Source organism: Solea senegalensis, linkage group LG5 (assembly GCF_019176455.1).
Source record: "Solea senegalensis isolate Sse05_10M linkage group LG5, IFAPA_SoseM_1, whole genome shotgun sequence".
NCBI classification, from domain to species: Eukaryota; Metazoa; Chordata; class Actinopteri; order Pleuronectiformes; family Soleidae; genus Solea; species Solea senegalensis.
Window position 1 is genome coordinate 7,427,318 of NC_058025.1, and position 16,092 is coordinate 7,443,409.

The 16,092-nt window shown below is 39.9% G+C and overlaps 1 protein-coding gene across 1 annotated transcript in view; it reads left to right on the forward strand.

The window, feature by feature from the left end:
* Nucleotides 1-16,092, forward strand: part of serinc5 (serine incorporator 5) — a 23,157-nt gene continuing 7,065 nt past the window's right edge. The window contains exons 1-3 of the mRNA XM_044025650.1: nucleotides 1-204; nucleotides 13,154-13,321; nucleotides 15,456-15,634. Coding sequence (XP_043881585.1) covers nucleotides 178-204; nucleotides 13,154-13,321; nucleotides 15,456-15,634 — 374 coding nt within the window. The 5' untranslated portion in view covers nucleotides 1-177. The remainder of the gene's footprint in view (nucleotides 205-13,153; nucleotides 13,322-15,455; nucleotides 15,635-16,092) is intronic.

Sequence of the window (16,092 nt, forward strand, 5' to 3'; positions counted from 1 at the left end):
AGGAGCAGAGACAGCGGTGGACAGGCTGGCAGGGAGGAGGAGGACACACGCGTTTGTTTCCCGGCCGTGTGGCGGTGATTTCATGCAGAGGTAGAAGAAGAAGAAAGACAGAGACAGAGAAAAAGCAGCGAGCTCGTCTTTTCTGGAGGTGGATTTTATTTATTGTCCCCCGGCAGAATGTGTACACCGTGCTGTGTCTCACAGGTGAGCAACAATAACCACACTTACCGGGTTGTTTTTCTGTTGTTGTTGTTGTTGGTGGTGTCGAAGAGTTGACGGTTATGAACGCGACGTCGAACGTTGGTTGACCGACCGTTCGTGCCTGTGAGACTCGGCGAGTCAGCGACGTCTCTTTCGTGTCTTTTGTCTCGGTTCTTTTCCTGTTGTCAGTTTACTTCACTTTGTCATGTCCATGAAGACAAAGAGAGAAAACGAGCCGTAGAAACAACACGGAGCAGCGGTTTTATCTCACTGACCGGTGACGTTTGTCTGAATGTATGGAACATAAACACACACTGACCGGATGTGACAAATATCTTTTGTCATTTGCTCTTTTTCTACCAAACATAAACGACTCCTCAGCTAAAACCACCAAATTCTTCTATAAATGTGAGGGTCTCATTGTTTTGGTTGCTGAAATATTTGAATGTTAAAGACGGCTAATGACTTAAGGAGCTCGACTTTATGTCCAATTTAAACATAGAACAATGTATTATTAGGAATAGGGATGTGGCATAGACAGTTATAGGGCTGCGACCTAACAGTTGTTTGGTCCATAAAGTGTCTGAAAATTAGTCTCTGTGTTTCTCCATGTCCACAAAACAAGAGTAGGATTTAAATAGCAAAGAAACCAGAAGAAAAATCACACTCAGACTATGGCTGCAACTAATGATTATTTTCATAATCAATCGACTAAGTTGATTATTTTACTCTACTGACTAATCCGTAAAATGTCACAAAATGTATGAGTGTTCACCAAACCTGGAAATTATGATGTTCTCAAATGTCTCGTTTTGTCCACAAACCTAAATGATTTCTTTGTTACATGGAGCAAAGAAACCAGATATTATCCACATTTAAGAAGCTTAAAAAAAATCTGATAACTTGTTTCAATCATTTTAATAAACACTCGGACCAATTAATAGATCATCTAAATAGTTGTTGAATAATTTAGTAGTCGATTAATTGATGCAGCTGTACACAATTGTATGATAACCCACACACAGTAAATTGATTGTGGTGAATTTCCATTATCGGGAGAGTCATGAATGGAGAAAATCATTCATGTTTCACACAAATGCATGAAAATACTGCTTAGTGAGCCACACTACAGTACTAGTGATTTATAATAAGTACCACATGGGGCAGCCTGCATCTGTACTGTCATTTTGGGACCTTGTGATTTATGATTTTTCACATTTCACATGGCAGCTTGTTTTGAAACGTTTTTTAAGTAATTTAATTTTTTTTTAATATCAGTAACATTACGCATTGTTGCATTATCAGCAAAGTAACTTGCGGATAACTCATTAGAAACAGAATTTGTTTGCAACTTAACAACATTTTGCAACACTTTTTTGGTAATGTCAGCAATATTTTATGTGATATAAACTAATTTCTTTCCTCTGTAATGGATGCAGTAGGCTGTTTTCAAATTTAGAGGTTTACAGTGATCTGTCGTGGCATGTTTGTAAATGGGATTGTGCTCTGTCTTCTTTTCAGCTAACAGATTGTTTTTGACCCCACGGACTCAGTCTGCTCTGGAATTTAATTACTTGGACACATCCTTCATGAAAGGAGACCTCCCTTCTATTTCCTGTTCTTTTCAAAGATGGGGAAAGATGTAAAATGGGAAGGATTAAGAGAAAATGAAGGGTATAAAGCAGACTCGCCGTTGTGTTGGTGTGCCAGTGAAGAGCTAATCATGGTCACTGATGCCCCATGTCTATTTATGCATTTACTTGTAATTAACGTCTTTGCCAGTGCATATGGGCATGAGGTTTAGAGGGGTCCAGGTTCATGTGTGGTCTGTTATTATTTCCTCTTTGGCTTTGGAGGTGGAAATTAAAGGAGAGCTGAGTGTTGTTTGGGTTAGATTTAGAGAGGAGACCAGGCCCAGTGTGGGAGCAACTCACATTAATTTCTCAGTGTGAATAGGGATGTATGCCATGTTGTGATGGGATAGAGGGTGGAGGCTCTATCTCAGTGTTGAGTGTTGTCCAAAAGCACAGTAAGTGTTGGCTTTAAAGACTATGGGACATGGCTGAATCTGTGTGAGTGAATGTAGGCAGCACAGCAAAGGTACAGGCAATGTTGGCGGGGTATGAGTCAGGACGGTGGATAACTAGCTGTCTTACTCTGCATGTTGCATTAAAAACAGATAAAGAAACATCCACAGATTTCAAACAATGGGCACAACAGATACTGAGAGCTGAACAATTACGTTTTCAACTGTGCAAATTACAATTCATCCTATTTTTCATTGTTCTATGTTAACCAAAGAAATGATACACATACATGTTAGAAACAATTCATAGGTGTTTTTGAAGTTCTCATCCCTGTATTAGAGTATGTTAGGGCTGTAACTATGGATAGTTTTCACAATTGTTTAATCTGCCGATCATTTTCTCAATTAATCGAAATGTTTGATCCATAAAATATCAGAAAATGTTGATAGTGATGAAATGATGATATTCTCAAATGTCTAAATTACTCCTTTTTTATTATTTCTTTATTAAATGGTGCAAAGTTAAAAACAAATGGAAAAAACAAAAATTCAAAGGAATTAATCAATATTTGAAATAGCTGAGGATTAATTTAGTAACTGATTAAAAGAGAGTACATTATTGGTAAGTGTGTCTCATGTGGCAACACTCCATCTTGTTTTAAAATAAATAACACTGTAAATATTGAAGTGAGGCCTGACTTTATATGCAATAAATGTCTCAAAAATTCCTATTTGATATTTTTTCTGCACATTTTTTCTACAATATTTTCAGCACAATAACAACAGATATTGGCTTTAACATGTATTATCGGATAGTGGCAAACACCCGAGATCTGCCGCTTTGACTAATGACTAAATAAGCTGCTACCTCCTTGACTGCTATGGTGGTATAATCCCCTTTACAGCTATTATATTTTGTATTGTTTATTTATTTTGCTCAATGCTCTTGTGACATGAGTAGGCAAAATATTATGTTATTTTCACCACAGAAGAGACTAAATGATCTCTCTGCAGTTGGACCAAGGGAAAAGCTATATATATATATCTATATATATATATATAGATATATATAGATATATATATATAGAGAGAGAGATCTATATATATATATATATATGTATACTGTATATCAGTGTCAGTTATTTGCATATCAGCTAAAAAGTCCAATTTTGTGCATCCCTAATATCTGTGGAATGTTGTTGATATGGTGACTTCACAAGATTTTACTTGAAAGAACTCAGCAAAAAGCACCGACCAGCTGATTGATATGTGATGTTTTCACATAAAAAAACAAACAAAACTAATATTGTGAAATACCAGATAATCTCTGAACTTTCACCCCAGCAACACTCGTGTAGGTAAACACAACTGGTGTGACTGCTGTGGCTGAGGTCTGTAATGTCAGAGTGAGACAGGTGACCCCGCCCCCCAAAAAAACAAGTGTTGGTGAGCTGTAAAATGACTTGATTGGTAAAACTACAGGCTAAGTGAAAAGGCCTCTGCGGCAGCACTTGAGGTCATGTGATTGGATTTACCGGCCAACTGTGTCCATGTGAGACAGACATGTCTGCTATTTTCAGCTTGGTCTCAGGAATTTTGCTTTGGTCAGCAGCAGCAGGAGTTAGTTTTCCCACAGGGACGTAATTGGCCGTCGTCCATCTCTTTTGTCTTCGTCCGTACTGTCATACAGACATACGGGGATAATGTTGCCGTCCACCGCATCTCCCCCACATCTTTCCATATCTTGTCATTTTTGCTGATGTAATCTTGTGAAATGCCTGCTAACCTTTTTAAATGCTGCCTCCATTAATTAATTGAGTACTTGTATGGCCATTTCAACCCAGGAAATGATGATGTTTTCGAATGCCTTGTTTTGTCCACAAACCTGTTTTAATTGTTGGAAAAAAACACACGTTCAAAATCGTAATCCTCTCAAAGCAGCGAGGTTTACACCAATAGAAGTGCAGCTTTCACAGAGTAAGGTCCTTTCTGTTTGTGTCTTTGTTGTTGTTGTATTGTTTCCACACATCTATAACATTTGGGTTTTTTTGTCTTAACAATCAAAAGAAGACAAAAGAAGTTTTCTTTTCACTTGACGAGGAGCTCACACATCATAACAAAGGACAAAATGTAACTCTCAGCTGTCTAATGTAAGCTGTCAAGAAACGTGTGGTTACATAACCAAAAGAGCAACCATCACTTCCTGCTCCTTGCATATAAAAATACATTTATATTTTGACACAGTTCCTGGCATGATCAAATGATCATTTTGGTCCTGTCACTAATTGTGTTTTTGCCATTTGTTAAGTCCCAGTGAACAGTAAAGACTCAGTGAGGAGTGACAATTCTGTGTAACTGAACTCAAAACAGTAAGTAAACTAGGCCTCAGAGTAAACACACGCAACGTGATGTTGGATAAACTTCTACCTGGTGATCTCTGACTCAGACTTTCTTCTGTTTTGACTGCTGCCTTCCTGTTCTTGTTTGCTCTGTTTCCTGCTGTCCTATTGTGCTTGTGACACACCCATTGTCTGCATGGAATTGTTCATGTCCTGCCTTCTGTCTTCAGCTCTTCTCTATTCCTTGCTTCTTCTTCTTCTGCTTCCTTCTCCACCGGTGGTTTCTGTTTCTGTGGACTCAAGTTTCTCTCTTTTGTCGCTTGTAGCCGGGGCCTATATTTGTTGAGAGAGAAGCAAAGGCCTCCCTTTGTGTTGGGGCACCAGAGCAATGATACATTTTTGCTGTGTGTATACAGCTGCCTAGCTGGACTCCTAATAGTGGAGCGATCAGTCTCTGTGTTAGTGGAAACTGGAGTAGACCTTGATCTGGATCTTGGCACAACTAGACTTGTGTGTGATTCTGCCTTGAATCTTATCGCTTTTAAAGTATTTAGTTTGGCCTTCCTTTTTCCCACTTTTCCTCTGCTGGTTTCTCACTGCTTTCAACTTAAAGCATTGTTGTAATATGAGATGAGAGGGTGTGTAGTTTCGTGTGAGCTCTTTCGCTGTGGTTAACTTTATTCAGTGGCCAATAACATTGAGCTCAGACTAACAGGGAGTTCCCTAAAGCAAATAACCACAGGATAAAAATGATTACCAGAATAAGGTATGCAGATAAATGTATTAGATGTCAAAAATGGATTAATTAAGTCTCTAATGACACAACATGAAACTTCTGCTCCCACTGATGTAATTGTTATTGTATGTCTTTTTTTGCATCTTAATTGTGTCACTCGCTGTCATATTTTCCCATTGTCATTTATTTTTGTGTATTCCCCAGTTTAGGCTTGAAACTGAAACCAGGGGGGTATTCCATCAACGTAGCTAAGACTAGACTTAGGTGTAAGCTTGAAGCTTGACTAAGCTCCACCTCCCAATCTAGCTCCAAGCCGTTCCATCAAGTGAAATCAGCTGGCTCCACCTGACGCTTAGTCAAGCCTCAACTGTTAAGCCTCAACTTGTGCACGCCCACAGGGAAAATAAAAAGCCCATTTTAGTCGAGCACGGAAACTGTGAAAAATGCCGAAAAGCAAGGGAAGCGAGCGTGCGGAGATGTTCTCGGCAGCGGCGCAAACCCTCCTCATGGAGGTATATGACGATTACAGCCACATAATACGAAAGAAGGGCAATACCGCGGCAATCAATAAAGTGATGGCTGTGGCGTGGCAGAATATTGCCGACAGGCTGAATGTGTAAGTGACAAAGAAAATGAAGTATTTCAGCATCATCATGTTATATAAATCCTCCATCAAAGGGACAAAATATATGGAGACAATAATCTACCAATTGATTTCTTGATGGTTTTTGTTTTAAACTAATCAATTATGTGGACCTATTAATGCAACCAAATCCCTAAAATTAAAAGGAAAATCCCCAAAGAACAAAAAGACAGCCCTAATAAGTAACATTCATATGAACATAATTAAAATAACATTATTGTTTCACTGCAATTTATGTGAAATTCTCCATATTTGATCATTTGGCAGCCCTAGTAGTAATGTTAGAAAGTGATATTCATCACATTTATCAACTGAATGTTATGCAAATCGATGGGATAGCTTTAATTTATTTCCTGCATGGCCAATTGTATAGAACTGATATCATTTTCATTTAAGCCTGTAATTTTTACATGCTGTATTTGTGCTACTTCTTTATTTTGTCCCAGATGCTATATATTGAATTGTTGTATTTTCATTTTATTTTATGTAAAGCACTTTGAATCACCTTTTGCTAAAATGTACTATATAAAGTTGCCTTGCCTACATTTTTGATAATAATAGGCTACATTTAATCAAAGTATTTTACATGACTCATCACATTTATCATACAATTGATAGTAGACTATTACATGAAGAAATGCAATGTTGGTTATCATTCTATAGGAAATAATCATATGACAGATCTATTGATTGTAAAAATGTTATTATTTATCTAGAATCATTTTAGCAAATCAAGCAATTCAATGGAGACGAGGACCCCTATTACAGTAAGTGAATGCAGGTGACAGCAAATCAATCATCTATCTCCTATCAATCTGAGGCCCTAACCCTTGTTACATCAAAAGAATGATGATCTCTTTAAATTTCCTTTTATTATATTTTTTTGCTAATTAGTTTAATTTTGTATTTATTTGTGTCTTATTTTTTATTATATATTTTTTTGGTGATAATGTTTGTCCAGATTTCTGCTGGCTGGTCTTTCCAGCTCAATGCTCCCTTCTGGAAAGGGTGACCAGAACAAGTACGGCGGGCACAACTCGACTGTCTTTCTGAAGGTTTATTCCACATACACAGTTAAGCAGACGTCAGTTAGCAGTTAGACAGCATCTTGTTAGTTAGAAGTTAGACAGCATCTTGTTAGTTAGAAGTTAGGTTGTAAAACCGACAAGTCGTACAGGTTCTGATGATAGATAGATTTACAAAGCTGTATACGAAGGCAATATATAACAAAACATTTTATGTTTTACATATTATTTTATCATTCCATGACAGTTGTGTGTGTCTCTGTTTCAGTCTATTGGACATTCTTTGATCATAGATGGTGCTAAGCTTCACTTTTAGCCTGCTACAGACCAGGTTTGCCCGGCAGCATAAGTTACCATGGTTACTTGGCTGGCATTCACATTAGCCACCTTGGTGGAACAGAGTTGAGGCTCAGATTGATGAAACAGAAACCTGAGCCACAGTTATGGCTTAGCCATGGTTGAGGCTTAGCCAGAGTCATAGTTTCCATGGTTACTGAGTTGGGGCTAATCTCAGCCTCTTTGATGGAACCAAACTCTCACTCATATTAGCCAGACTTGGCCATTTAAGCTTGGCTTTGCCTTTAGCCTGCTTGATGGAATACCCCCCTGATCTGAAACCAATGCCAAAATCATGACAGAAATAAACACAAAATAATTGAAATCACTATATGATCATCAAGTGCATTATCCAAATTAAAACACATTGTAGTTATTTAATGTGTGTGACCACACAGCATTATGATAAAACTACTTCTTTTGCCCAAATATCTTGCCTTTTAGATGAGAAAATCATCAATCCTCATACTAGCTGATGAAATTGTTTTACCACTGTAACTCCAATTTTGGTGTCCAGATTTTGTCAGAGGATAATTCCCCAGCTTGTGTGAGTGTTGTTGACTGCATCGCAGGTTGACTTGTTGCAGGAGGAAATCCCAAAACTGGCTCTGTAACAGTCTACCCTGTTCTCGTTCCCTTTTGCTGTGCTTACTGCGATACAGTGAGGTGACCTATTTTTTGCAAGCGATCTGTTGCGTAAGCAGTTGTGTCTGCGTGGTGTCGTGCACCAGAGTTAATCCCCGGTGCATTTCATGTAGTTGGTTTCCTATTGGTCCAGATCCCACCGTTCATCTCATCGCTGCTGTTTTGAGGCTAAGGCGGCGTTGTTGTTGTTACTGTTGTTGCTCACAGTCTGATCACAGATGTGGTTTTTAGTAGAGACTTAAGAGGAATTTGTTGTGCATTCACTGACGTATCCTTGTGCCTGTACTGTTAGAGCAGTATCATCTTTTCTCCTGACCCCGTGAACAGCTGGGAGGTGGTGGCGTGCCGAGTTTAGGGTAAAGGGCAGCTCAAATGACAAAGGAAGGGTAAACGGAGAGAATACAGGAGGAAAGAGGACAACAGATGAGGATGGTAGCACTAGGGTGGGGGAGGATGGAGTAAATGAAATGTAGAGTGAAAAAGCTTCAGGCTGAGTTACAAAAAGATGAGTCTTTTGTCTCTTTAGTTTCCCACACTCACAGTGGAAGTGTTGGTGTCTTCAGTGCAGGGTTGTGAGGACCAGAGTCTTAACTCACTACTAGTTTTTTCACTAGTTTCTTATCTACAGTAGCATGAGATGATGACCGTTGGAGCAGTGGGCACCCCGGGGCTGTTAATATTGAAGTAAGGGTGTAATCTGCAGACACAGTTGCCACCTGCTGAGTAGCTGGTGGGTCAGGGCGAGCAGTAAGAGGAGGAGGTAGATGACCCATGAAGTGGGTAGGGTCAGGGTTTGTTACCATGGATATTCTTTTTGTATGTTTGTGCATGTGGTGGAATTCCTCGAGACATTTTCTCTCTCGTCCCCATCAGTATGCGGCTTACCCCCCACCCCCCCACTTTGTGTTGTCCTCTGGTGAAACACCCCCTAACTAATGAAATCTAAACACCCACTCACCGTTTAAATCGCCTCGTGTTTTTTTTTTTTTTCCTGCTTACTTTCAGTCTGCTGTGGTTAATTAATCGCCCATTGAGAAAGACATGCGGGTGCTGCAGAGACAAAGAAAACGGCTTATCCTGTTTAAGCTGTGTGTCATGAAATAAAGCACAAGGGGCCACATAAATAAATAAAAAACTTGAAGTCTATATGTGAACAAAAGCTGGAATATGCACATGTGGCCTTGGAGCCAGAATGTCAGACCTATTAATACACTTCCACAGCTTCTCAAGCATTAGAAAATTGTGTGCACGTGTTTGCGCTTGAGCCCTATACTCCCGCCAATCTCCTTGCGTTGATGTTAAATGCCGATTAGGAGTAAACTGCAGCTCTCTGTCTGTATTTGATCATCCATCAAAGCATCCAAAAAGCCTTTGTACTGCTGCATAAAAAAAAGAAAGCAGAATGACGTCAGATGTGTCTGCTGTTCTTATTTTTGCATTTCCATGTGGATAAAAGAATTGCATGTTTCATCTTAACCCATTTACCACTGCTGGAGTTGGGATTCATTTTATATCTTATGGAGACTACAGAGGAAGACAGATGATGTCATATTTAATGTGTCTGAATCCTACTTAGACGAATGCTTGATTATCTGCAGTTTCAGTCCTAATGGACTGTACGCTCACACAGCACATGCTTCGTGTTGCTAGGCAATTGCAATAGAATCTGAAAATGAAAGTAACATAGAGGGAGGATAAAATAGTCCGTTGTGAAACATTTCTGAGACAAATTGAAATATTTTGATCGCCATGATTGAAATTACACTATATGAACATGCCTTAATTGAAAAAGGAACCTCAATGGTTAAAAAAAAAAAAAATTAATTAAAAAAAAAAAAGAAGAAGAAGAATAGAGAAATTCAGGGCCAACTCAGAATCCAGATGTTTACCTGTGTTTTTAATGTATTACTTATTCTTGTTTATTATTTTTTATTGAAGGTTTTAAGATCTATTTAAAATCAATGTTGGTCACACTATGTGGTAAAATTACTGGGCTTCACGATTTGAGCTCAGTTCTTGTTTCAGCTTCCTAAATGTAAATATTTGCTGGTTTCCATGATGGTAAACTGCTAATATCACGGGTGACTTTGGCTTTTCGATTATTTGAGGAAATATGAAAGTAGCCGTTTGTGTGCAGCCTTGGATTTAAATCATAAGTCCTCAGCATGCCCTTGATGAGATGCAGCGAGAAAGAGATGATTGTTGCAGTCCTTTCTCTGATTTAATAATTTAGTATCTCACAATTATCCTTAATGTAACATGAGCTGCAGGCACAAATGTCCTAGTTACTCTACAGAGAACTCTGTGGCTGGTCTTATATGGTAAACAAGTGTCTGCGAAGGTTCTCAGATATTCTCGTCATCTTCAGGAGTTGGTTGTAAGCAATGGAACTTGCTTCACTTAAGTTGAAGACATCTCATATTTCATTCCAGCAGCAGCAGCTGTTGTTATTTGACATTCAAAAACATCATCATTTCCATTTCTTTCCATTATTATAGACCAAACAAGTACTCGATGAGTCAAGAAAATAATTAATCGATTATGAAAATAGTTGTTAGTTGCAGCCCTACTGGAAAGTGCCATTGTATGGTCGCATACGTCCAGAATTTACTGTATATCACGTGGACCATAGTGAATTTATTTCATATATATAGAAATGCAGCTAAGTTGGCCATCGAGAAGAGATCAGCCAAGAAGCTGGAGAGGCGTGTGGCTGGAGAAGCTGCTTTATCCTGACCATGTGTCTGTGTGGATCCAGTTGTCTGCAGCATACCTCATATAACCAGCATCTGGAGTGGAACGCTGCACATCAGACAATGTTGCACGCTGGCTTTACTACTTCAGAACACTCAGATATTGGCTTAGGACACACACACTCAGCCAAGGGATAAGATTACTGTTGTGACTGAAAGGTAAATTGAACTGATATTACCAGAATAAACTCCAGCGGAGCTACAGTATACAGAATAGGAAGCTTTCTCTTCCACTGATACAGTTGAGCCACATAATAAAAGGCTTGTTTTTATTCTTGAATTCTTGATTATTTGTAGGCAACATCCCAATTTCAAGTGCAGCACATCATTGCTCTGGTATCTCAGTGCCATTTTCTTCTCTGTTGCTAATGTAACATAGTTGACCAAGGTTACATACCCCAGAATGTTAACAAGCAATGTATAATTTAAGTTTAAAGAGGCATACAGGAAATATACAATAAAGAGATGATTTTATTTAACCAGGAAGGTCCCATTGTGATACAAGATCTCTTCTTCCAGGGAGTCCTGGTGATGATGATGTGGAACAGTGGAAAGAAAAGCAGATTAACTCCATACAGCCACAGAAGTGGAACAATCTTTTTTGTATGCTCTGGTGTGAGAGACTTTTCACACTGACAATTGAACGTAGAAAAGCAAATTGGCAAGAGCACTATCAAAAAAAGGCACTTTATGCTTAAAATGTGTTCACAGTCGAAACACAAAAGTGTACCCAACTGACCCGTACCATGATGGAAACACAGCACAATAGTTCACCCTCACTTGTATGTCCTTGTGTTCTTTCCGTGTTGACTTGTGCATGTGTGGGTACGGGGGGACTTCCACATGTAACCTCAATCAAGTTTCCGTGGGCACCACACACACACACACACACACACACACACACACACACACACACATACACATGTTCTTTGTTTTGACCAAAAAAAACGGTGCCACTACCTGAACTGGAAAGTGTTGTGTTTCAGGGAGCAAGTGCACTCAATGTGCTTGGTCTTCAAACTGGTGGAGGTGTGTGCGTGTGTGTGCGTGTGCATGTGTGTGCGTGCGTGTGTGTGTGTGTGGATTCATCCATGACACCCTCCAATTATCGGGTCGTTCCCCACACCTAATACGATAATGATAGTAGATAAGCTGTTTGTCAGTAGCTTACACTGTTAGACTTAACATCTAGGTTTTGGACGATAGCCCTTTTTTGTGTCCGATACCAATATCACAGCTGTTTTCTCAGACATCATTCTCTAACTGTGTCACAAATATTGTTCTCCCCAAAAAACAGCCCCAACATGACTCCACTGAAATGCTTTTGCTGATTTTATTTACATATTTACAGGTGGTCTGTACTGCGCCGATACCAATTCTGACTGATACCGATTCCCTGATTCCCATCCCTATTACCCTCATGAAACCCAGCACCATAGCCTTTAGTTCACACTTCCTCAACCTGTATCCCATAATCTACTTCTACACACCAAACTAAAACAAGGCATTTATAGTAAGTCCAGCACTGAAGTGTTAATGTAGCCCCATAGTTGCGCCACACCTTTTACCATAGCTATGTATGTGTGTGTGTTCTGCTGCCCTCGGAGAGGTAGAAGGTCTGCACAAACAGGGTGGGGTGGCTACAGAGAGATCTTATACCTCATAATTATAGAGCTTCCCCTTTTTCCTAAATAGAACAAAGTCTTTATGGGATGGCCTGTCAGGAGAAACAGAGTAGGCCTGTGTGTGAATGTGTGTGATAGTTCAGACAAGAAACCTCACTGTCTGTTCTGATCAAGAGTTGCCCCCGTGAAGCAGTGGGAGGAATTTCTCATGATTGAAAGCATGAATGAGCAAATGGACAGAAAGGCCGTTGCTACTTTGTTTTTCATCTGTTCAGTGAGTTGCCATGTCTTCTTGCTCAAACCTGTGATTTGTTGAGTTCTGAAGCTCTGATGATATAACAGTGCCAGAAAGAACCAGACACTCCCAAACGTAAGTGAAGTGCTAAAATGGCTTCAACATCTGATCCTAAAAGGCATTGGTTGTCTACGTGCTTAACCGCAAGTGCTGTTTACTGTAATTGTGTTTTTCAGTATTGGCTTTTTGTTAGCTCAGCATGTCATTCATTTATTCTGTTATTCACATTATTTATCTGTGGCAGGGGGGAAAGGTAAAAAAAAGACTATAATTCTCATATTCTTTGCATATTTTCTTGTCCTTGTCCAAAAAAATATGCCATTTTGTAATTTTCATGTTTGGCACACGGTTAAAGTGTAGGATCTGCAGCTGACTCAGGCAGCTGCAAAAAGAACGCTTAACCCCAGGTCCCTCCCCACCCAAGTGCCCCCTTAAATACATTATGTCTGTATCAGATGACATATGATGGTGTGGAAAACTGTGAAACTAATATGATAATACCTTTTTTTTTCTCTCTCTCTGTGTGCAGCTGGCCTGCTGCTGTGGATCAGCGGCCTGCTCGTGCTGCTGTAACTGCTGCCCCAAGATAAAGCAGTCCACAGGAACCCGAGTCATGTACGCTCTTTACTTCCTGTTGGTCACGATCACCTGCGTCGTCATGATGTCCCCCACTGTGGAGCAAGTGATGAGAGACCATGTGAGTACATCACTTGTACACTGTAATGCAATGGTCACCATCACCATCAGACTTTTTAGCCGTCCATCACGTTGACTGACAGGGCTGTAATTCTTCGTTTTTATCAGGAGGAAACATACGGGGTGCAGGAGTCAGTGACTCGGTACATACATTCCTTCATGTACAAATATGTGAGGTTTACATGGTGCAAACATTGCTCATACAATTAAAAGAAAGTAAAATGTTGTTACCCCTTTTACATTAAAATGAACATATCTGAACAATTATACATTATATTATATATTATTCACAATCGTGTGCGACTCTGCAAATGGTCACGACCGAAGCGCTTGAAAATCGCCCTGAATTTGTGTTGTCTGATCTCGGCATAAATCATGAGTTAACAACTGTAAACTACATCACTCTTCAAACACTACACAGACACACTCTGTTTTCTCTGCCTAGAGACAAGCAATCATGTTAAATCTCACTCAAACAGCATGCTGTGTGCTTATTGGCCTACTGAAGTATTATGGTTTGAGTCAATACCAGCCAAATTTTTTCAGTTTGTTTTCCCTGAGTTTATATTGATGGCTCAATACAGTGATGATTCTATACCAATAAAGTGTGTATACATACACTGAAACACTTCTTCTTCTTCTTCTTTTGACTTCTCCCTTTAATGGTCGCCACACCTGATCACAGCTGTCCTCTTCTGTTACACCAACTGTCCTCCTTCACAACTCTATCTTGAACAGAATCACTAACTTTCCTCTGCATTGGACCGAACCACCGCAACCTTGACTCTTTTTATTTCCAAACATTCACCCAAAGCTGTCCTTCAAATATGCTCATTCAAATCCTGAATCCTAACCACAGAAACACAAAATAATAAAACTATTAGTGCCACTACGATTTGAAGAGTACAATCAGCTGACTGGGTTTCCATGGCAGTGACTGCAAACTCCTCAACTGAAAGCACATCTGAAGCCTAATATTTTTTTCCACAGTCTCTGCCAGTGTCTACAGTACAATATTGAAATTACTTCCAACTGTGTCGCTCCTTGAAAGAGCAGAACCCTGTAAACGGGCCTATCCAGGCACAAAATGGCTTCTGATAGTCCCACGCAGAGCCTGCTGAGTTGCACACACATGCGTACACGTCTACACACTCGGTGTCAGTGACACACTGGGCACAGTGGGAAGTCCCAGCTAAGAGAGCAGCCATTGTGCGTATGAGAGTGCCGGGCTTTTTTCAAGAGATTTACAGCAGTCTGAACCAGCCGGCCTCTTTCCCTCTTAATCTCAACACCATGGACATGCTAATATGGTCCTCAACATGAGACAAAAGCTCCAAACTCAGGCTTTTTACTCTGTGTTGTGATCGGGGTCTAGACTCGGCTACACAGTCAGGAAATGACGACTCAATCTGCTGACATCTCGCTCTTTTGTACTTCAACTAAACTTTAAAAGACCAAAGCGTTTGTCCTCTTAAATGCAAAGTCAACCATGTATTAGCCAGAATGTTTTAAAATCATCTCTTTTGTCCTTGGCTTTGTTGAGATCATCATCATGTAGTTAGTCTCCAGTCTGTGGGTGTCATTTTCAGAGTTTGTTCTGTTGGCACTGAGCCTTTGAAACTCTTCCAATTTTCTGGGGAAGGCCAAAGCAAAGTCCTTATCTAAATAACTCTCTCCACTTTTGCTCTTTCCTTTTTTTCCATTGCAGTCACTGTAGTTCAAAATAACTTTTGAAACTTTACATTAAGACAGATTTCTGACACGTTTTCTGTCTTGCCCATGCCCCTTCCTGCTTTTCCGTGTCCCCTGTTCCTTTGACTTGCTGACAGAAGGTGGTTAATTTATTCATCTGTGTCTTTTGTTTGTGTACACTGACAGTTAGTTGTAAGGCCCCTCTAACAGCCTGTGGAGGACGAGGGATAAAAAGAGGGCTTCATGGAGAGAAAGAGGGGTTGTTGTCGCTGCCTGTTCTCTCTTTCTCCTCCTTTTAGAGGCATGACGCTCAGAATAGACACTACTGGGCCCTTTTTCTGCAGCCATGTACTAGACAAACATGAGCAGAGGTGGGGTTTTCTCTTCAACACTATAATGACCTAATTTAAGTATTTTCTTTGTGTTGTGTCCTTGTCAATCAGATCCCCTTCTACAGCCAGTTGTGCGAGAAGATGAACGCAGGAGAAAACTGCAAAACTCTGGTCGGCTACTCCGCCGTCTACAAGGTGTGCTTCGGCATGGCCGTCTTCTTCTTACTCTTCTCTCTCTTCACCATACGAGTCAACAACAGCACCGGCTGCAGGGCGGCCATACACAACGGGTAAGAAGATCATCATCAGTCTATAAACTGTATTTTATACATTCATTTATGACAGTGGTCAGCAACTGGTGGCTGTGGACCAAAACTGGCCCTCCAGTAACATTATCCAACCTGGGAGATGAATTCAAACAATTGAATTGAGTCAATTAGTAACCTTTTAACCTAATAAATGATGTTTTGGCCCAGTAAAATTGGCCCTAGACCAAATTTACTTGCCGACCCCGATCTATAATATCCACTAGTAAAGATTTGTAATGGTAATATATAACATTTCACCTTATATCAGTAGGTACATGAGAAAACCTGTTGTTTCATAACTTTTACAGGACGTACTGTTCTTGTTATCTTGCTTAACACCGACTGACGTGCACCACCTTTTTTAATGCTCTCCACTGAGAACTGCTCTTTGTCAGACCTTGCCAGACTACTACTGTATTCTGTATTGTTTGACCTCTCTG